We start from the raw sequence: 22,918 nt of genomic DNA on the forward strand, positions 1-22,918 counted from the left end.
TGCCCGGAAGCGGGACGGCGCAGGCCCATTTCCGCCGGGCCGGTGACAGCGGGACGGGCAGGACCGGACCGGACCGGGCCGGGCCGCACCGGGGAGGAAGGCGGGCGGGCCGAAGGACGAGGAGGAGGAGGAGGCGGCGGACATCTTGGCCTCCCCGTCCCCGACCTTTCCTGGTGAGCGCGGGCCGCCGGGCCAAGGTCATGGCGGGGAGGGTGATACCCCCGAGGTCAAAGGTCACGGGGACCCCCGGGGGGACCCGGCCGATGGGGACGGTCATCGCGTCTTTCGCCCTCCTCGTCGTAATAATGATGGTGTCGGTGAAGCGCTCACTATGTGCCCGGCACTGTTCTGAGCGCTGGGGGGGGGGGGGGGGGATGGAAGGTCAGCAGGTTGACCCCCGTGGGGCCCGCAGTCCCCATCCCCATTTTGCAGAGGAGGTCACTGAAGCACAGGGAAGTGACTTGCCCCAAAGCCCGCCGCTGACAAGCGACGGAACCGGGATTAATAATGATAATGGGGGTGTTGGTTAAGCGTTTGCGAGGTGCAGAGCACTGTTTTAAGCGCTGGGGAGATGCAGGGTCAACGGGTCGGGCCACGTGAGGCTCACAGTCTTCATCCCCATTTGACAGATGAGGGAACTGAGGCTCAGAGAAGCGGAGGAATAGAATAATAATACTTCCATTCAATCCTAATAATGTGGGTATTTGTTAAGCGCTTACTAGGTGCAGAGCACTGTTTTAAGCGCTGGGGGAGATGCAGGGCCATCGGGTCGGCCCACGTGAGGCTCACAGTCTTCATCCCCATTTGACAGATGAGGGAACTGAGGCCCAGAGAAGCGAAGGAATAGAATAATAATACTTTCATTCAATACTAATAATGTGGGTATTTGTTAAGCGCTTACTAGGTGCAGAGCACTGTTCTAAGCCCTGGGGGAGATGCAGGGTCATCGGGTTGGCCCATGTGAGGCTCACAGTCTTCATCCCCATCTGACAGATGAGGGAACTGAGGCACAGAGAAGTGAAGGGACTTAATAATAATGTTGCTATTTGTTAAGCGCTTACTAGGTGCAGAGCACTGTTTTAAGCGCTGGGGGAGATACAGGGTCATCAGGCTGTCCCACGTGAGGCTCACAGTCTTCATCCCCATTTGACAGACGAGGGAACTGAGGCACAGAGAAGTGAAGTGCCCACAGTCCTGCAGCTGACAGGTGGCGGAGCTGGGATTCGAACCCATGATCTCTGACTCCCAAGCCCGAGCTCTTTCCAATGAGCCACGCTGCTTCTCGTAGTCCTCCAAGCGCTTGGTACAGTGCTCTGCACACAGTAGGTGCTCAGTAAATACCGGTGATTGGTTGATAGATTATAAAGCCCTCGAGTGTGGGGGAATCATGACTGCTAACTTGATTGCACTCTCCCCATTGCACACTTATTAAATTATTAGAGGAACATGGCCTAGTGGCAAAGGCGGGAGCTTTAGAGTCAAAGGTCATGGGTTCTAATCCCGGTTGCACCACTCCTCGGCTGTGTGATCTTGGGCAAGTCACTTCACTTCTGTGCCTCAGTTACCTCACCTGGAAAAAGGGGCTCGAGACTGTGAGCCCCATGAGGGACAACCCGTTTACCTTGTATCCACCCCAGTGCTTAGAACAGTGCTCGGCACATAGTAAGCACTTACCAAATGCCATTATTATTATTATTATTATTATAAAATACTTTAGGGCGAGGGATCGAGGTGGCTTAGCTCCACTGTAGTCTCCCAAGCGGCCACTACAGTGCCCTGTACAGTAGGGTGTCAGTAAATCCTAGCTATTGATCAAGGGAGCCAGGGCTCCTGGACAATCCCGAGGGCTCGGTCGTCGGTTTGGGAAGAGGGGGATTCGTTTATTCATTCACTTGTATTTATTGAGCGCTTACTGTGTGCAGAGCACTGTACTGAACGCTTGGGAAGTACAGGTCGGTAACGGATAGAGAGAATCCCTACCCAACAATGGGTCACGGTCTACAAGATCTCATGTCGTAGTGGGTAGAGCACGGGTCTGGGAGTCAGAAGGTCATGGGTTCTAATTCTGGCTCCTCCACTTGTCTCCTGTGTGACTTTGGGCAAGTCATTTGCTTTGCGCATAGTAAGCGCGTAACAAATACCGTTATCAGCATCATCATTTCACTTCCCTGTGCCTCAGTGACCTCATCTGTCAAATGGGGATTGAGACTGTGAGCCCCACATGGGACAGGGACTGTGTCCAACTCGAATTGCTTGTATAATATTGATGGCATTTGTTGGGCGCTTACTATGTGCCAAACACTGTTCCGAGCACTGGGGGAGATACAAGGTAGTAAGGTTTCCCACGTGGGGCTCACAGTCTTAATCCCCGTTTTACAGGTGAGGCAGCTGAGGCACAGAGAAGTGACTCGCCCACAGTCCCGCAGCTGATGAGTGGAGGAGCCGGGATTAGAACCCATGATCTCTGACTCCCAAGCCCGTGCTTTTGTCACTAAGCCACGCTGCTTCTCATATCGATCCCAGCGCTTAGTACAGTATCTGGCACATAGTGTTTAAATGCCATCATTTTATGCAGGCGGGGGGAGACTCGGGAGGGGAGTACTGAAACCTGGGAGCAGGAGGAAGGTGGAAGTTAAAATCTAAGGACCACCAATGCCCCTCTCCCTTTCCCTTCCTGCAAGACAATTCATCCATTCAGTTCATTCAGTTGTATTTATTGAGCGCTTACTGTGTGCAGAGCACTGTACTAAGCGCTTGGGAACTAGAATTCAGCAACTAATAGAGACAGTCCCTGGCCACCAAGGGCTCACAGTCTAGAAGGGGGAGACAGACACCAAAACAAGTAAACAGGCATCAGTAGCATCGTAATAAATAAATAGAATTATAGGTATATGCACATTAATAAAAATAAATGGAATGATAATTATAAATATGTACATGTATACACACAGTTGCTTTGGGGAGGGGAGGCGGGGTAGAGCGAAGGGACCGGGTTGGGGCGATGGGGAGGGGGAGCAGAGGAAAAGGGGCGCCTAGGCAATCACTCATTGTCGTTGCCGGAGCGGTGAAAGTCCTGCGGACTTCTTGGCTACTTGATTCCGTCACCACTGCCCCGGCTCCAATCTGGCCTGACTTGGTTCTTCCTTCCTTAAGCGTTTAGTAAAAGTGCTCTGTACTCTGTCAGCGCTCAGTAGATAACATTGATTGATTCCATCAGGCCCTTTCAGTCAACCAATCAAGAGGCCTTCCCGTATGCAGAGCGCTGTCCTAAGCGCTGCCGTGGCCTTATCCTTGACTGCTCTCTCTTTCAATCCACGTAGTCAATCCATCACTAAATCCTGTCAGTTCAACCTTCAGAGCATGGCTAAAATCCGCCCTTTCCTCTCTATCCAAACTGCTATCAAGCATTTATCCTCTTCATTCACTCAGTCCTATTTATTGAGCGCTTACTGTGTGCAGACACTGTTCTAAGCGCTCGGAAAGTACAACCGACGACTGGATCAGCCTCCTTGCTGACCTCCCTGCCTCCTGTCTCTCCCCACTCCAATCCAGACTTCATTCTGCTGCCCGGATTGTGAGCTCGGTGTGGGCTGGGACTGATGTTATATTGTATTCTCCCAAGAACTTAGTAAAGTGCTTTGCACGCAGCAAGCGGGCACTAAATACAGTGGAATGAATGGATGATTATTCTACAAAAACGTTCAAGCCTTGCTTCCCCACTCCTCAAGAATCTCCGCCATCCTCCTCTGCATCACACAGACAGTCCTTACCCCTTGGCTTTAAAGCACTCAATCACCTCGCCCCCTCCTACCTCACCGGCTGCTATCTTCGCACACTTTGCTCCTCTAATGCCAACCTTCTCAGCGTACCTCGATCTCATCTATCTCGCTACCACCTCTCACCCACGCCCTGCCTGTGTCCTGGAACGCCCTCCCTCTTTCTATCTGACAGACAATTGCTCTCCCCACCTTGAAAGCCTTACTGAAGGAACATCTCCAAGAGGCCTTCGCTCCTCTCCCACTCCCTTCGGTTCCCCCTTGACTTACTCTCTTTATTCATTCCCCCTCCCAGTCCTACTGCAGTCGTGTACCCATCTGTAATTTTAATTATTTACATTGATGTTTCTCTCCCTCTCTAGACTGTAAGCTCATTGTGGGCAGGGAATGTGTCTGTTCTATTGTTCTGTTATCTTTTCCCCAACGCTTAGTCAAGTGATCTGCACACGGTAAGCGCTCAATAAGTACAAGTGACTGGCAATACAGCGGAGTTGGTAGACTGGTTCCCTGCCCACAATGAGTTCACAGTCTAGCGGGGGAGACGTGTTAATATGAAGTAATTTATAGATATATACACAAGTGCTGAGGGGCAATTACCAAGAGCCCAAAGGGCACAGATCCAAGTACATGGATACCCAAATTATCCAATTTTCTTGGGACATTGGGAGACTGGCAGCTGTCATTTGGTATTTTATGAGTTCTACCAGGGAAAGCAGCACGGCCTAATGGAAAGGACACGGGGAGTGGAAGTCAGAATATTAAAGTTGCTTTCCCAAATCTCAAGCGTCGAACGTGTTTCATGGCCCCCTTAGGTACAAGGTGAAGTGTGTGCGGGCGTGACCAAACCATAAAAAATGCCAGCCAAGAAACGGGCCTCAGCTGCTCAGTTTTGGTCACGGCCGGTATCCGAGCCCCCCGCCCCGTAATTCCATACCTTCTTATTTTATCCTTAAGAACAGTCATTCTGCCCTCTCCCGACAGGCTACTGGTCACAGACATTTTATGTCCCCACATAAAGGCAGATCAATTTGTTCTGCAGGGATTGTTTTGCTCTTTGGGAATATTTGCCTGTCATATGTTGTCATATGTGAAGCAGAAGGACGGACAGATAAAGAATGAAGGAGAAGGCACCCAAAGATCTTTTTTTAGATTGCACAGTATGCTGTCTTTGCAACTCCTTGGGCCCGTGTTATAATCTAACCTCTAATTTAGCTCCATTGTATTCCATCTGAATTTCTCGGAATGGCTTTTTTTTTGTCACCCCCATTCCTCTTCCTCCATCCTCGTCGTGATCGGTGGTATTTATCAAGTCCCCCTGTGTGCCGTGCACGATGCTAAGCACCTGGGAGAATAAGGTAGATGAAAAAAAACCTGGTTTTTACCCTAAAGAAGTTTTCAGTCCGGTAGGGAGAAGGCAAACACAAGTTTATTTTCAAATGCACGGCCTTGTGGAAAGAGTACAGGCCTGGAAATTGAGACCTGGGCTCTAATTCCTGCTCCACCACTTGCCTGTTGTGTGTGACCTCGGGGAAGTAATTCACTTAGCTTCTCTGTCCCTCAAGGTTCTCATCTGTAAAATGGGAATTAAATACTTGTTCTTCATCTCCTCTAGATTGCGAGCCCCGTTTGGGAAAGGGATGGTCTGTCCTCATTTCTTTCATCCCACTGCTTAATACAGTGTTTGGCACGTAACGAGCGTTGAACCAGTATTATTATTGTTCAAAGAGGAAAGAAACAGCGACCATAATAGTAGCCAGAGTATGGAAACATGAGTTAATGAATGATTAAGGAGGGTAAGGATTAAAAGGAGAGAGAAGAGAAAGACAGAGAGATTTTGTGTGTGAGTGCCTCTGCCTGCTGTAAGAAAGGTGTGATGTCAATATTACCCTTGCGCCTTTTGCTAGGGATTTACTGCCGTTTCAGTGAAGTTTCTAATCTTGACTTGATCCTGCCCTCCCTCTGTTTTGCTCTGGAAGGCTTTGAGATGAAATGGCCTAACTGAGGGAGCAGGGCCAGAATTAGAACTCAGAGCCGCTGGGCCTAGCCTGCTGGATCTCCCGGCCCCTTGTTAGCCGGGCAGGCGGCAGGGGCCACCATCGATGGACCTGCTATTCTGCCTTTCCGAGGGTTTTTACAGTGAAGGAGGACAATAAGAATAATAATTAGACCACTTCCGGCTTGCTTAACGCTTGTCTTTTCTTGAGCAGTTTCTCCTCACCTCATTTTATTCACTCGATATCCCGGCGGGTTAGAGACAGACAAATGGTGACCCCCATCACCCCTGTGTTTGGGGTGAACTAACTGAACCACAGAATGATCAAGCGCTTAGTACAGTGCTTTGCACTCAGTAAGCGCTCAATAAATATGATTGAATGAACAAATCAACGGTCAAGCAGGGTGGCCTAATGGAGCGAGCACTGGCCTGGGAGTCAGAAGGACCTGGATACTAATCTCTGCTCTGCCAATTATTTTCCGTGTGACCTTGGCTAAGTCACTTCACTTCTCTCTGCCTCGGTTTTCTCATCTGTAAAATGGGGATATCCGTTCTCCCTCCTCCTTAGCCTTTGAGCTCCATATGGGACAGGGACTGTGTCTAAGCTACTTAACTTGGACCTACCCCTGCGCTTAGAACAGTGTTTGACAAATAGTAAGTGCTTAACAAAGACCATATTTTTTTTTTTTTTAAAAAGCGATTAATCTGACGTTTCCCCAGCGAAGCAGAAGCGAAGCTGGGACTTTAACGCCCATCTCCTGACTCCCAGACCCCTTCGCTGGCAACTCTGAGCTGAGCCCACCCCCCGCGTCCTGCTGGCAAGTGCCCGTGGGCATGGTGGATGCCAGGTAGTGGGCATTAGCTCTCTCAAACGCCGCCTTGTCTGGTGTGACTTCCTTCTGCGAGCCAACAGCTGTCCTCGCTAGGGGCTTTCCAGACTCTAGTTCAGAAGGTGGTCAACCCATTGACCTACGCCAATTCCTCCTCTTAGAAACCACCTCAGGCCCCAGTGACCATAGTCAGTTGTAATAATTGCACGCTAACTGTGTGCAGAGCACTGTAGTAAGCGTTTGAGAGAGGACAATATAGCAAACACATTCCCTGCCCACTGCAAGCTTCCAGTTTAGAGCGGGGACAGACATGAATAGAAATAAAGAAATGACAGAGATGGACATAAGTGGTGTGGAGCTGGGAGGAGGGATGAATAAAGGGAGCGAGGCAGGGTGATGCAGAAGGGAGTGGGAGAAGAGAAAAGCCAGGTGACCGGGCCTAGTCTAGTCTCGCACCTGCCCAGAACTGAGCCCTGGCTGAAACAACAATAATAATAATTGGCATTTGTTAAGTATTTACTCTGTGGCAAACACTGGGATAGATACAAGATCATCAGGTCCCACATGTGGCTCACAGTTGAAGTTGGGGGGTAACAGGTATTGAACCCTCATTTTGCAGATGAGGAAACTGAGGCACACGGAAGTGAAGTGACTTGCCCAGAGTCACACAGCAGCCGAGTGACGGAGTCCGGATCAGAACCCTGGTCCTCTGACTCCCAGGTCCATAGGCCACCCTGCTTCTGTGAGTTAGAGGGGCCTCACAACCAGCTGCCCCGGTCACCGAGGGACAAATTCCCCCCAGGAGGGTGGGGCACCCCTGCTTTTGCTTGGGCTCCCCCCACTTCTGACTCAGGCTTTGCCCCCAGGCTGGGAGAAGACGGGGCCTCGGAGAAGCCTCCGAACCCAATTCTCGTTCAGCCGTGTGCCCCGAGCTTGTGGGAGTCACAGAATGTGATGGTACCTCAATCAGCCAGTCAATCCATGGTATTTGAGTGCTTACTGTGAGCACAGCACTGTGGTAAGCTCTGGGAAGGGGACAGTTCATCAGAGTTGGTGGACACGTTCCCTGACCACAAAGTAAGAGTATTTGTCCAGCGTTACCGTGGGTCTGGCAATATAGTGAGAACTGGGGGATGTAAGCTCCAGACTCTAAGCTCATTGTGGGCGAGAAAAGCGTCTACCAACTCTGTTATATTGGACTCTTCCCAAGTGCTTAGCACAGCGCTCTGCCACTGTGAGCACTCAATAATTATGGTACTTGTTAAGCACTTACTATATGCCGTGCATTGTTCAAGTTAATCAGGTTGGACGTAGTTCCTGCCCCACATGGGGCCCACACTCTTAATCCCCAATTTACAGATGGGGGAACCAAGGCCCAGAAAAGTTAAGTGACTTGTCCAAGGTCACACAGCAGACAAGCGCTGGAGCTGGGATTAGAACCCCGGTCTTTGCGACTCCGGGCCTGTGTTCTATCCACCGAGCCACACTGCTTCCATACCACTGATTGATTGGGATGTGGATAAGGGAGTATCTCAAACCCCAGAGGGCATCATTTGGCTCTGGAGAAACACAGACAAGGCCCAGAATGTCTTCCCTTTGGTGTTTGGGCTGGCAGGTTTTTGGGAATTAGCGATCCTCAATCCACAATTGAAGCCTGAGCACTCACTAGGAAGAGCTAAACTCTGCCACTCCCCAGTGCTCACAGGCGTGTGGGGCATCTAAGAAGAGAGCCCACTGGAATAAGCAGTATGGCCTAGTGGAAATAATAACAATAATAATAATAGTATTTGCTAAGTGCTTATTACGTGCCAAGCTATGTTCTAAGCGCTGGGGTAGTTACAGGGTTATCAGGTTGCCCCCTGCCGGGCTCACACTTTTAATCCCCATTTTACAGATAAGGGAACTGAGGCACAGAGAAGTTAAGTGACTTGCCCAAGGGCACACAGCAGACAAGTGGCGGAGTTGGGATTAGAACCCACGTCCTCTGACTCCCCAGCCCATGCTCTTTCCAGAAAGGCACTCTGGCACGAGCCTGGGAGTCAGAGGACCTGGGTTCTAATTCCGGCTCTTCCAATTGCTTGTTGTGTGACCGTGGCAAGTCGTTTACCCTCTCTGTGCCTCAGTTCTCATATTCTCCCTCCTACTTTGACTGTGAACCCCATGCGAGACAGAGACTGTGGCCAACCTAATTCACTTGTATCCACCCCAGTGCTTAGAACAGTATTTGGCACATAGTAAGCGCTTAACAAATACCATAAAAAAACTCTAGGAAATAACGACGATAATAAGGATGGGAGCCGCAAGATAAACATCAGACTCAGATCCACCAAGCATCTCGCAGTCAAGAGGGAGGGAGAACAGGTGTCATTTTACAGAGGAGGAAACCGAGGCTCAGAGGAGCCATTTTACAGATGAAGAAACCGAGGCTGAGCCGACTCAAGCCACTTCCCCATGGCCACACAGGCAGGTGGCGGAACCGGACTAGAACCGGAGCTCACGACGAGCGATCCCCTGCCCTTTCCGCGAGGCTCCGACGTGGGTTTCTCGTGACCTTGGGTTCAGGTGGTTGGTGTGACCTTCTTCATAATGAAACCAGGGTCTTTTTAAAGAGATGGGATCTGTTTTAGTCCACTGAAGAAAGCTAAGGGGTGATTTACTAACAGTCTCCAAGTCTCCCCAAGAGACTTCTCGGCGGTGTCGGGAAACTGGCTCCGATCCCTCAGAGGTCATTATGAAGCCACCATCTGCGGAGAGCTTCTGATCGAGACCGGTCACTCGCCTTTGCCGGATGTTGAGCTGGCCACCGGCCCCGGCGCAGACGAGGGCCCCCGGGGCCCTCCCAGCGTGTTCCGATTCCTCCACGGGAGGTGTCCCTTCATTTCAGCGGAGAAACGTTACCCGACAAACCATCAGCCGCCCAAGTAGCCTGGAAAATGGCCGGATTGTGCCTGCAAGTCTTTCTGCTGAGAAGCAGCATGGCCGAGTGGATGGAGCACAGGTCTGGGAGTCAAAAGGTCATGGGTTCTAATCCCAGCTCTGCCACTTGTCTGCTGTGTAATCTTGGGCAAGTCCCTTCACTTCTCTGGGCCTCAGTTACTTCATCTGTAAAATAGGGATTAGAGAGTGAGCCACTTGGCTAAGGGACTGGGCCCAGCCTGATTAACTGGTATCTACCCCAGCACTTAGAATAGTGCTTGGCACATAGTAAGCGCTTAACATGCACCATTATTATCATTATTAATAAGAAGACCCACACCTTCAGGGTTGATGTTTCGGGATTAAAGAAGAGAACTAGCGTGGCCTAGTGGAAAGAGCCCGGACCTGGGTTCTAATCCCCACTCGGCCAGTTGCTTGGTCTGTGACCTTGGGTGAGTCGCTTCACTTCCTCTATACCTCAGTATCTTGACTATAAAATGAAGATTAAATACCTGTTGCCCCTCCTACTTAGACCGTGAGCCCCTTGCAGGACAGGGACTGTGTCTGACCTAATTAACTCCTACCTTCTCCAGCACTTAGAACAGTGTTTGCCGCACAGTAAGCGCTAGAGGGGGATGAAAGACCCCACACCCGCCCAGCCCTTCAGCACAGATTCTTCTGAACGAAACTCGGAGCCCCACTTGGGACAGGAACTGTGTCCAACCCAATTTGCCTTTATCCACCTCAGTACTTAGTACAGTCCCTGGCACGTAGTAAGTGCTTAACAAATTATTATTATTAAGTGCCGTCGAGTCGTTTGCGATTCACAGCGACTCCTTGGATATACTTTCTCCAGAACGTCCCGGCCTGTGCTCTAATCCTCAACCTTTCTAACGGTTCTTCCGTTATGGTCGTTACGGTCTCTCTCCATCCAGCTGCCGGTCTGCCTCTTCCACCTTTTCCTAGCATTAGGGTCTTCTCCAGAGAATTAGTCCTCCTGATTATGGATCCAAAATATGCTAATCTAAGTCCAGTCACTTGGCCTTCCAAAGACCACTTGGGTTTAATTCCCTCCCAAATCCGCTTGTTTGTTTCTCAGGCAGTCCGTGGTGTTCACGCTCAACAAATATCATAATTATTATTATTATTAGAAGCATTCATTTCTTTTCTCCAGCAAATTCCCTTTCCAGCCTGGGTTTCTTATCCAGTAAGGTTCTTGACCCAAGTTATTTTTAAGCACTGGAGGTCTCAGGGCCTCAGGTCTCAGGGTCTCGAGCGTTATTCCGCCCACATTCCACCCACCACCCCTTCTAGACTATGAGCTTGTTAGGGGCAGAGTGGGTGTGAAGTCTTAATGTGTGTTAATGTCTCTCTCCCCACCCCCCAGACTGTGAGCTCATTGTTTCTCTTTATTGCTATCTTGTACTTTCCCCAAGCGCTTACTACAGTGCTCTGCACACAGTAAGCGCTCAATAAATATGACAGACTGAATGAATAAATGATTGAATGAAAATCCAAAATAGATGGATGGAAAATGATTGAAAATTGACCGTCTAAGTCGTTGTGGGTGGGAAGTGTGTCTGTTGTTATTATACTCTCCCAAGCACCAGGTAGTGTCCCACACCGTGGGCTCGTTGCGGGCAGGGAATTGTATTGTACTTTCCCCAACGCTTAGCACAGCGCTCTGCACACAGTAAGAACGCAGATACGATTGAATGGACGAATGAATGCTCTGCACACAGTGAAGCGCTCAAATACGATGGAATGAATGAACAAATACCGTAAAAAGGAAAGGGACGAGGTTCCTAGTGTGACTCAGCAGCCTAGTGGACGTACCTGGGGCTCACCCATCTCCTGCTCTAAACTGGCCAGTCCAGCCGGTTTGGAAACACCACGAGGCCACTCTGAGGAGAATCGTGGGGAGCGTGGGGAGCGACGCAGAACAGAACTCTGGTCTGGTCTTCCGGAGGGAGGGCGGTTTCAGTCTAGCCGAGTGTGTGAGTTCCTCAGTTTGGCTCTGCCCGGGGGGTTCAAAGGCTACACCCAGGGACTCTGGACTCGGGCATTTCACAATTAAGACTGCGTTTAGACGGGAGCTTCCTGTTCTGGCCTGTTGAGGAAAAAGCAGCAACACGGCTCGGTGGTTAGCGCCCGGGCCTGGGGGTCAGAAGGATCTGGGTTCTCATCCCGCCTCCTCCACTTTTCATTTAGTCATTCAGTCGTATTTGGCGAGCGCTTACTGTGCGCAGAGCACCGTACTAAGCTTTTGGGAGAGGACAATAGAACGGTCAACAGACACGTTCCCTGCCCTCAGTGGGCTAATGTGTCTGCTGGGTGACCTTGGGCAAGTCACTTCACTTTGCTGGGCCTCAGTTCCCTCATCTGAAAAATGGGGAGTAAGACTGTAGGACAGGGACTGTGTCCAACCTGATTACTCTGTATCTCTCCCAGCACTTAAAACAGGGCTTGACACATAATAATAATAATGTTAGTATTTGTTAAGCACTTACTATGTGCCAAGCACTGTTCTAAGCACTGGGGTAGATTCACGGTCATCAGCTTGTCCCACGTGGGGTTCACTGTCTTCATCCCCATTTTCTAGATGAGGGAACTGAGGCACAGAGAAGTTAAGTGACTTGGCCAAGGTCACACAGCTGACAAGCGGCAGAGCCGGAATTAGAACCCACGACCTCTGACTCCCAAGCCCGGGCTCTTGCCACTGAGCCACTCTGCTTCTCATAGTAAGCACTTCACAAATACCATTTTTATTATTATGAAAACGGAATGTTTCTGGGGGTGAAGGCCTTGGATTGGGAATTTATTCATGCTCAGCAACTGCCCCTTTCCCCCAATAATTCTCTTAATCACCCCCTTTTTGCTTCTTAAATAGGAGGCTTTGGGGGCTTTCCTCCCCTTTTCTCCCCCCTTCAGCATTTTCTCTTGTGCCCCAAAGCACAGCTATTCACACAACTTTCTTCCAGCAAACAAATGAGAAGCTTGGCCTCCAGTCTTGCAGTTCACATCTCCATCAACTCAGTTTCATCCATACTCGCTCCCGACCCAACCCTGAACCTCCCGAAGAGATTGCTGTTGCTCATTCCCCCGACCTCGAACCTCCCAAAGAGATTGCTGTTGTATATTCTCACCCTGTAGACTTAAAAATGAGAAGCCACTGGATTGGGGTGGGGGCCGGTGTGTTGTGTTATGATGCGTGTGTGAGAATCAGAGAGAAAGAGCACGTGCGTGCGATATGGAGGCAGTTAGTTTTAGTGTGAATGGTTTGCAACCAGGTCCGATAATCATCCTCTTCCTCCTTCTCACCCTCCTTTTAGTCCTTCACCTCCTCCTCCCCCTCCTCCTCCTCCCCCTCCTCCTCCTCCTTCCTCATCCTCTCTCCTCCTCCTCTTCTTAATCCTTCTTCACCTCCTTCTCATACCCCTTCCTTCTCTTTGTCTTTCCTTCTCCTCTTTCCTCCTCTCCCTTTTCCTCTTCCTCCTCTCCGCCATCCTCCTCAGCTCCCAGCTCTTTCACTTGCCAGCTGTGTGACTGTGGGCAAGTCACTTAACTTTTCTGGGCCTCAGTTCCCTCATCTGTAAGATGGGGATTAAGACTGTGAGCCTCACGTGGGACAACCTGATGACCCTGTATCTACCCTAGCGCTTAGAACAGTGCTCTGCACATAGTAAGCGCTTAACAAATACCAACATTATTATTATTTGCTGCCAGGGAGGAGGCCAGTGGCCATGAAGCAGCTTGGCAGTTGGGGGCCCGCTGATCCCCAGCACAGAGTCCGGTTCTGCTGGTCCTTGCCTGTTTATTTTATGGCACTCGTTAAATGCTTATTATGTCACAGACTGTACTAAGCACCGGGGTTGGTACGCGTCAATTAGGTTGGACCCAGTCCCTGTCCCGCACAGGGCTCACAGTCTGAAGTAGGGGGAACAGGTATTGAATCCCCATTTTACAGTTGAGGAAACTGAGGCCCAGAGAAATTCCGGAGCTCGCCCAAGGTCACACAGAAAGCAGTTGGCAGAGCAATTGGTGGAGCGGGGATTAGAACCCAGGACCTGGCCACGCCTGTGCTCATCCCACTAGGCCACGCTGGTGAGTCACGGAGTCGTACTGGCTCTCGGAGCAGGCCCTCCGCGGAGGCCCCGCCAGGCCGGTCAGACGGGTTCCTGGTTCCTGACTCCGAAGAGCTGGTGTCTGGGGGGGAGCCGCTTCCCCGGCTGAACTTGCCGTTCCTTGGCTCAGAAGTCGGCCCGGCTCTCGGCATTCCTTGGCCGAAATCCAGACCTTCCCCCGGAGAGGCAGGGGACTTTTGAGAAGCAGCCTGGCGTAGGGGATAGAGCCCGGGCCTGGGAGTCAGAAGGTCATGGGTTCTGATCCCGGCTCCGCCACTCGTCTGCTGTGATCTCGGGCAAGTCGCTTCCCTTCTCGGGGCCTCAGTGACCTCATCTGCAAAGTGGGGATTGAGACTGTGAGCCTCACGTGGGGCAGGGACTGTGTTGAACCTAATTTGCTCGTATCCACCCCAGCGCTTGGTACAGTGCCTGGCACATAGTAAGTGCTTAACAAATACCATAATTATTATTATTATTATTGGAGGAAGTTGACTTGGGCAGCTGATGTTCCTGGTGGGTGGTAATTCTAATTCTGGTAATTACTACTAATAATAATAGTTTCACTTCAGCACTTACTGGGTGCCCAGCTCTGGGGTCGATACCAGATGATGAATCTGGACCCAGTACCTGGCCCACAAGGGGCTCACAGTCCAAAGGGGAAGGAGAACAGGGATTGAATCCCCATTTGACGGCTGAAGAAACTGAGGCCCAGAGCTCATGCTGGGCAGGGAATGTGTCGGTTATTTTATGATACCGTATTTTCCCAAGTGCTTAGTTCAGCATTCTGCACATAGTAATCAATAAATAGGATGGACCAGCTTGCCCAAGGACACCCAGCGGGCAACGAGCAGAGCCGGAATTAGAACCCAGGTCCTCTGACTCCCAGGCTCTTTGTACTAAGCCCTGTTGTTGCTTCAGTCCCGCTTTGAGGGTTGTCCCGCTTTCTTCCCTCCGACTCGGGGCGCCTCACCCCCTCCATCCTTCCAGGCTCACGGAGAACCGAGCCTGGATGCCAGCTCCTGGCCGAGGCCCCTCACGTTCCAAGCCGAAACAGCCGCGAGAACCAGCCGATCTCCGGCCGGCTCTCCGTCGGTTGGCCTGCGTCTCTGACTCCACAGCAGCGTGGCTTAGCGGAAAGAACCCGGGCTTGGGAGTCAGAGGTCGTGAGTCCTAATCCCGGCTCCGCCACTTGTCAGCTCTGTGACCTTGGGCAAGTCACTTCTCCGCGCCTCCGTTGCCCCATCCGTAAAATGGGGATGAAGACTGTGAGCCCCACCTGGGGCAACCTGATTACCTTGTATCTAACCCAGCGCTTAGAACGGTGCTTGACACATAGTGCTCAACAGGATACCAACGTTATTATTAATGTTATTTTTATTAAGACCCTCCTCGGCCTGGGGGCGAGTGTCCAGTGAATAAGATTCAGCCTTCTGAGCAAGCTGGGAGGGGAAGAACTGTAATAGTAGTTGACGACTTATTTCTTGAATGCCTCCTCTATGCCTCCCTGAGCACTGTAGGCCTCTTGGGAGAGTCCACTAGAATTACTGGACACGGTCCATGTCCTCAAGGTGTTTACAGTGAGTTGGACTGAAACGTTTCAGGTAGGAGAAAGGACTAATAATGTTGGTATTTGTTAAGCGCTTACTATGTGCAGAGCACTGTTCTAAGCGCTGGAGGAGATACAGGGTCATCAGGTCGTCCCACGTGAGGCTCACAGTTAATCCTCATTTTACAGATGAGGTAACTGAGGCACAGAGGAGTTAAGTGACTCGCCCACAGTCACACAGCTGACAAGTGGCAGAGCCCGGGAGTCGAACCCATGACCTCTGACTCCGAAGCCTAGGCTCTTTCCACTGAGCCACGCTGCTTCCCCAGACTAGAGTGTAGGGAAAAGTTACACAAGTGTCTCGGGTCTCTGTCCGAAGGTCGGGAGGAGGAGACGAGGACTCAAGTGGTTTGATGATGTGGAAGTGCTTAAAGTGGCATTGGCGAGGGGAAAGAGTATTTTCAATGGTATCGGTTAGATGCCTACTCTAATAATAACAATAATTATGGTATTTATTAAGCATTTACTATGTGCCAGGCACTGTAGTAAGCGCTGGAGTGGATCCAAGCAAATGAGGTTGGACCATGTGGGGCTCACAGTCTCGATCCCCATTTTACAGATGAGGTAAATGAGGCCCAGAGAAGTGAAGCGACTTGCCTGAGGCCACACAGCAGACAGGTGGCGGAGCTCGGATTAGAACCCGTTACCTTCTGACTCCCAGGCCCGTGCTCTATCCTCTGCGCCATGCCGCTGTGCCAGACGCTGTTGTAAGCGCTGGGGTAGATTGAAGGTAATCAGGTTGGACACAGACCCTGTCCCGAAAAGGGCTCACACTCTTATCCCCATTTTGCAGATGAGGGAACTGAGGCTTAGAGAAGTGAAGCGACCTGCCGTAGGTGACACAGCCGACAAGTGGCGGAGCCTCAATTAGAACCCAGATCCTTCCGACTCCCGGGCCCGGGCTCTCCCCACTAGGCCACGTTGCTTCTCTTCAAGCCACGTTGCTTCTCTTCAGTGTGGTATTTGGATCGATCGGGATGAAGCGGCAGGCTGTTGGAAGGGTTGACCTTGATCCGCCAGCGGTTCGAGCCGGGACTTCCCTCCCCCTTCCCGTTTTTCCCCCGCCGGCACGTGACCTCCTTCCAGAGGAATCGCTCCTGCTGCGGTGCTGCCTGCAGCCTGCAGCGGCGACCCGCGGGGAGATGCCGCAGGAGAGGATCCAGCCCGGGCCCCCAGCCGCAGTCTGCCGATGATCGCTCGCTGCCAGCGAAGGGCCTCTGAGCCCTCCCCCGCCCAGTCGATCCTCGGTTGAATGTATTGAGCGCTTCCCGGGTGCAGAGCGCCCCACCGAGCCCCCCCATTCCCGCCCAGGGAGCCCCGCCGATTGAACCCCGCCCTCTCCCGAGCTGGCCCGGCCCCTGGGGCGCTAGCCGTCCTCGGCACTTGCAGTTCACTCAGCAGGAGAGGGTGAGAGTGCTTTGGGGCGCACGGATTTTTCTTGGGGCTCAGTACGCACCCGGAAAGCCCCCAATAAATACGATGATGTGGATGAATGCTTAGAGGGGCAGCGACGGGAATCGTCCTTCCGTTCTCAGGGGCCGGGGGTCGGGGATTTTTCGCGGTGAGGGACCCCAGAGCGATGTTCTTGTGGCTTGCCCCTTTAGCAATCGATCGATCGGTGATATTTATTAAGTGCTTACTAGGTGCAGAGCACTGGACTGAGTGCTTGGAAGAGGACAGTATCACATAGGACAGGGACTGTGTCCAACCTGATTTGCTTGTATCTATCCCAGCGCTTAGTACAGTGCCTCGCACATAGTAAGTGCTTAAGAAATGCCAGAATTATTATTATTATTAGACACATTCCCTACCCACAAGGAGCCTACACTCCAGAGGGGGAGGGAGATGTTAAGATGTGCTGCCTTGGAAGGTTAGGGTTCAGCTTCGGGGTTCAGTTAAGCCTTGGGCCAGTGGAACAGACAGTTTGGCCCCTCTAGTGACAGGTCGCCACGAGAAGCAGTGTGGCTTAGTGGAAAGAGCCCGGGCTTGGGTGTCGGAGGTCGTGGGTTCTAATCCCGGCTCCGCCACTTGTCAGCTGTGTGACTTCGGGCAAGTCACTTCACTTCTCTGTGCCTCACTCACCTCATCGGTAAAATGGAGATTAAGAGGGTGAGCCCCACGTGGACAACCTGATAACCTTACGTCTACCTCAGCGCTTAGAAAAGAGCTTGGCACATAGTAAGCGCTTAACAAATGCCATTATTATTGTGATGATTGATTATTAAGCACTGTTGTAGCCCTGAGGTAGATACTAGTTAATCAGGTTGGACACAGTCCCTGTCCCACATGAAGCTCCCAGTTTGAGTAGGGAAGAAGAGGCATCGAAAACCCATTTGCCAGACAAAGAAACTGAGGCCCAAAGAGGTGAAGTGACTTGCCCAAGGGCACAGAGCAGGCAACTTGCAGACCTGGGATTAGAACCTAGGTCCTCTGAGTCTCAGGCCCGGGCTCTTTCCATTGGGCCACTGCCAATCCATTCCTCCTCAAATGTTTGCTTTCTCCAGGTCCTTAGTTACACTTTCCTCCTCTTCCTCCTCCTTCTCTCCATCCCAGCGAAGACACTTACTTAACTCCTTCCAATCCCCATCCTAAACCATTTGAGTCCAACAGCCGGTACCCCGACTCTTTGGCTGACCCGCTTTTTTTTTAGGTATCTGTTAGGCACTCACTATGTGTCAAACACTGTTCTCAGCGCTGGGGTAGGTACGAGTTAACCAGGTCAGACAGAATCCCTGCCTGGAGCTCACAATCTAAGTAGGAGGGAGAACGGGTATTTAATCCCCGTTTTACATTTGAGAAAGCTGAGCCACGGAAAAGTTGGGTGACTTGCCGAAGGTCACGCAGCAAGCAGTCGGCAGAGCGGGGATTAGAACCCAGGTCCTCGCACTTCTAGGCCCGGGCTCTCTCCGCTAGACCGTGCCGCTGCTCAGTGTCCCGTGCCGCATGTCAGTTTACAGACGACCACACCTTTTAAGCCCTTCTTCCTCCTATTTGTAAATGTTTTTATGTCCGCCCCACCAGGTTGTAAACTCCTCGAGCAGGGTTATATCTGCCAACCTTACCTTACAACGCCAAGCCCTTGCATATAGAATTTATTGAGCCCCTACTGGGTGCGCTGTACTGAACGCTTGGGAAGTACAAAGCCAAGAAGCACAAGCTTCTCGCTCCCATGGGGCTGATGCTTGAGTGGGAGAGCACATAAACAAATATTTACAAATAGAATAATTAGTTGAATGTGCAGTTGAATAACCGGATTTGCAAGAGTACTTAGGATGGCTAAAAATAAGTTCGTAAGAGCTAGAGGTGACGACTGGTGGTGGGTTTATGTGGCTCGGAGTGCTGGGAAATTAGTTGGGGGAAATCAGTCGATCAATGATATTTATTGAGCGCTCACTGAGAAGCAGCATGGCTCAGTGGAAAGAGCCCGGGCTTGGGAGTCAGAGGTCATGGGTTCCAATTCCGGCTCTGCCACTTGTCAGCTGGGGGACTGTGGGCAAGTCACTTCACTTCTCCGTGCCTCAGTTACCTCATCTGCAAAATGGGGATGAAGACTGTGAGCCTCACGTGGGACAACCTGATGACCTTGTATCTACCCCAGCGCTTAGAACATAGTAAGCGCTTAACAAATATCAACATTATTATTATTATTCGTGTGTGCTGAGCACTGTACTAAACACTTTGAGGAGCACAATACAACTCTTGAAAGAAGCAGGATTGCCTAGTGGATAGAGCACGGGCCTGGAAGTCAGAAGGACCTGGGTTCTAATTCTGGCTCCGCCAGTTTTCTGACGTGTGATCTTGGGCAAGTCACTTAACTACTTCTCTGTGCCTCAGTTCCCTCATCTGTAAAATGGGAAATTGGGGCTGTGAGGCCCATGTAAGTCATAGACTGTGTCCAACCTGACTAGCTTGTATCTACCCCAGCATTTAATACAGTGCCTGGCACATAGTAAGTGATTAATAAATATCATTAAAGAAACAAAACAGTTGATAGACAAGTTCCTTACCCGTAGCGGGGAAGGCTTGTTGGAGGAAGTGGGATTTCAGGAGGGTTTTGAATGGGGGGAGAAGGGCAGGCGATGATCTGGTGGATTTGGGGAAGGAGGGAGAGAGTTCCAGGAACTCAGGAAAGACAACTGATTAGTTGACTAAGAGATGGCACCGCCCCGCCTGCCCAGACAACTATTTGGAGCTGAGTTCGTCCGTGAGCCAGCCTCAGTTCCCCTTTCAGTTCCCCCAAATAGAAAGCCCCGGGTTTTTAAGCTTTGCAAATCACAGGGCAAGTCGTCTTTGGTTTTTTTTTGGTTTCTTTCCTTCCTATTCCACGTTGCCAAGCACGGCCGAAAGCCAGAGACCGGGGCCGAGCGCAAAGCCCAGGCTGACGGGGAACCTTTTCTCCTTCTCTCTTTCAGACCCTCACGGCAAACCACGGGACCAAAATGACCGACTCCAAGTACTTCACCACCACCAAGAAAGGTACCACCCGAGAGCCTTCCTCTCCCTTGTGCTTTCCCCGGGATGAGCCCGGCTGGGGGGTGGAGGGGGAGAGTCAGGGAGGGAGGGGGTCCGGGAGTGGGCGCGGGGACTGGGCATAGGCAGCCCCGGGTTCTTGTCCTAGCTCTGCTTCTTGACCCTGCCGGGTGACCTTGGGCAAGTCATTCAACCTCTCTCGGCCCCAGTTTCCTTATCTGTAAAATGGGGTTAAGAGCCCTTCTCTCCCTCTGTCTTAGACAAGGAGCCCCGTGTGGGCCTGGGATCGATGATTATTATTACATGTAATAATAATATCCGTATATATAAGGTTTATTACGTGTTTACTCCGTGCCAAGTAAGTACGGAGCTACAAACCAGATCATTAGGACCCACAAGGGGCTCAAGTCTAAGTAGGAAAGAGAACAATTGTTGAATCCCCATTTTGCAGATGAGGGAACTGAGGCACAGATAGGTGAAGTGACTTAGATGATCGTCATCGCTGTTATCATCATTATTGTTAGTATCATTATTACTGCTGTATTTAAGTACTTTATGCCAAGCACTGTTCTAAGCACTGGGGTGGCTACCAGGTTAACAGGTCGATCACAGTCCCTGTGCTCACAGTCTAGGTAGGAGAGAATAGGGTTTAATCCCCATTTTACAGGTGAGAAAACTGAGGCACAGAGAAGTGAAAAGACTTGCCCAAGGTCACACCGCAGACAAATAGCAGAATTGGGATTAGAATTCAGGTCCTCTGACACCCAGACCAGGGCTCTTTCCCCTAGACCGTGCTGCTTCTCGTCCTCTGATCATCTCTCTACCCTAGTCTAGCACAATGCTTGACATATAGAAAATGCTTAATCAGTCCATGATACTTATTGAGTGATTAACAATGTGCAGAACACTGTGCTTAGAGGACAAGGTGCCAAAATTAGGAGGATTCAGAACCTCCCTCTCCCCTGGTAATAATAATAATAATAACAATGATGGTATTTGGTAAGCGCTTACTAAGTGCCAGGCACTGTACTCAATGCTGGGGTGGATCCAAGCAAATCGGGTTGGACACAGTCCCTGCCATGCATAGGGCTCTCAATCTTCATCCCCATTTTACAGATGAGGAAACTGAGGCTCAGAGAAGTGAAGCGCTTTCCCAAGGCCACACGGCAGAGAGGTGGTGGAGCCCCCGATCTTCCGACTCCCAGGCCGGGTCACTGTCCACTATTGGGAAAAGGGGCTAGACTGAGCGCCCTCGGGGTCTTATAGAGTCTTAGAGCCGGGAAGGGGAGGGGAGGAGAGAGCCTGTAGTGGCTGCAGCTGCTGACAAGGCATTTTTGGAAGTTGGCTGTCCGTGTCAGCTCTCCTGGCTTTTCTCTCCATCCCTCTTTCCTTCCTCCCGCCCTCCCTTCCTTCCTCCTTCCCTCCGCCCGCCCCCGCCTCCCTCTCCCTCAGAGTCCGACCCGCAGTCTCTGCTGTTCTGGCAAGAATTTTATCGTCCCTGCAGCTGGCTCAGCTCACCCGTTAGCCCCAGCCCAAGTCCCGCCCGTCCTTAATTTCCCAGAAGAGGCACCGAACTAATTTTCCCCCCGGAGGCCGTTGGGATGTTGTGGGGACCAGGCGGCCCGTGTCCCCCACAGCTGCTGAGCGGAAGGGGTGGGGGGATGGGAGTCAATGCCCCGGAGGGGCTACTTGGGAGCAGGGGAAGGGGCTCAAGCCTGATCCCCTCCTCCCCTCCTGTCCTTTATTGAAGTCACCCAGAGCCCCGTGGGGCTTTCCAGTCAGAGAACGGGTCCCGGAGAGGTGGGCGGCTTGGGACGGGGCCCTCAGGAAGAGTCGGCCCGGGGTGACGGTCACCTCCCGCCGAAAGCGCCGGCCTGGCACATTCCTCCGGCGATCCCTTTTGCAATATCCCCAGGCCCCGCCAGCGCCGCCCCTTCTCTCGGAGACGGTTGTTTGTGGCCATCCTCGTGCCCCGGCCTGGGGTGGGGGGCCTCTGCTGACCCTCCCTCCCGGAATCAGCCCGCTCCGGCTCAGCTGGCCCACTGGACGTCCTCACCCCCCGCCTCGCCCCTTGCCGACCCCACGCTTCCCAGGCAGATTAAACCGGAGCCCGGCCTTGAACTCGCCCAGCTCTTTCCTGCCTGCTGTGTGATTATCTCTCACCACCTACCGCCGGCTTCCCTCGTGATCCCGCCAGAGCCCGGGAGATTAGGGAGGGGGCAGAGGGAAGGACTCCTTCAGGGACCCCCGGCGTGGTAGGAGCGGAGCAGAGGTCCGGACTTTCCGACTCCCCAACTTCCCAGCAGTTCTCAAGGGGCCTGAGGAAACCCAGTTTCTGAATTCGCACGAGGCCTCCCCTTCCCCTCCCCGGGGACGCGGCTGAGCCCCCCGTTTTTAGAGCAAACGACCGGATGAAATCTGGACCGGGCGGTCTTAAGATGGATGCTCATGATTAGAACCTGCAGATAATAAAAAGCCCCAAATTGATGCCGAAATAATAATAATTATCTTGTTAAAAGCTTACTATGTGCCAAGCACCATTTTAAGCATTGAGGTAAATAGAAACTAATGGGCCCCACAGTTTTAATCGCAGTTTTACCGATGAGGAAACTGAGGCCCAGAGAAGTGAAGTGAGTGCCCAAGGTCGCACAGCAGAATGTGTTGGAGCTGGGATTAGAACCCAGGTCCTTCTGACTCCCAAGCTCGGGCTTTATCCACTAGGCCAGACTGCTTCTCAAGACCATTTGTGTCACATGCGATCGTTAGGTGCGGGAAAGAGCAGTTGAGGTGGCTAGATGTTATGGAAGGTTGAAAATTTTCCTTTCCCTTCGTAGATGGGGCTAGTCATTGTCAACACAGAATCCCTGAAAAAGGGAAGCCAGGCAGAAAATGACACGATGAGAGAAATCTGATCTGTAAACTGTAAACTCATTGTGGGCAGGTGCTTAGTACAGTAATGTTGGTATTTGTTAAGCGCTTACTATGTGCAGAGCACTGTTCTAAGCGCTGGGATAGATACAGGGTACTCAGGTTGTCCCACGTGAGGCTCACAATCTTGAGCTAATCAAGCTCAAGCTAATCAAACAGTGGTATTTATTGAGTGCTTACTGTGTGCAGAGCACTGTACTAAGCGCTTGAGAGAGTACAGTTCAACAGAGTTGATATACATTCCCTGCCCACAACGAGCTTACAAGCTGTAATAA

General features: G+C 51.5%; 1 protein-coding gene across 6 annotated transcripts in view; it reads left to right on the top strand.

Annotated features, from left to right (window-relative positions):
* The window catches only part of AP1B1 (adaptor related protein complex 1 subunit beta 1), a 47,887-nt gene continuing 24,969 nt past the window's right edge, over window positions 1-22,918 (top strand). For 3 of the 6 annotated variants that reach the window (XM_029048942.2, XM_029048944.2, XM_029048945.2), the window contains exons 1-2: window positions 1-173; window positions 19,658-19,721. In XM_029048942.2, the coding sequence (XP_028904775.1) occupies window positions 19,685-19,721 (37 nt within the window). In that variant the 5' untranslated portion in view covers window positions 1-173; window positions 19,658-19,684. Of the gene's footprint in view, window positions 174-19,460; window positions 19,525-19,657; window positions 19,722-22,918 lie in introns of those variants that run through there. The other 3 variants (XM_029048943.2, XM_029048946.2, XM_029048947.2) reach the window with 2 other exon arrangements.

The sequence above is a fragment of the Ornithorhynchus anatinus genome, chromosome 21 (genome assembly GCF_004115215.2).
Source record: "Ornithorhynchus anatinus isolate Pmale09 chromosome 21, mOrnAna1.pri.v4, whole genome shotgun sequence".
Lineage (NCBI taxonomy): Eukaryota > Metazoa > Chordata > Mammalia > Monotremata > Ornithorhynchidae > Ornithorhynchus > Ornithorhynchus anatinus.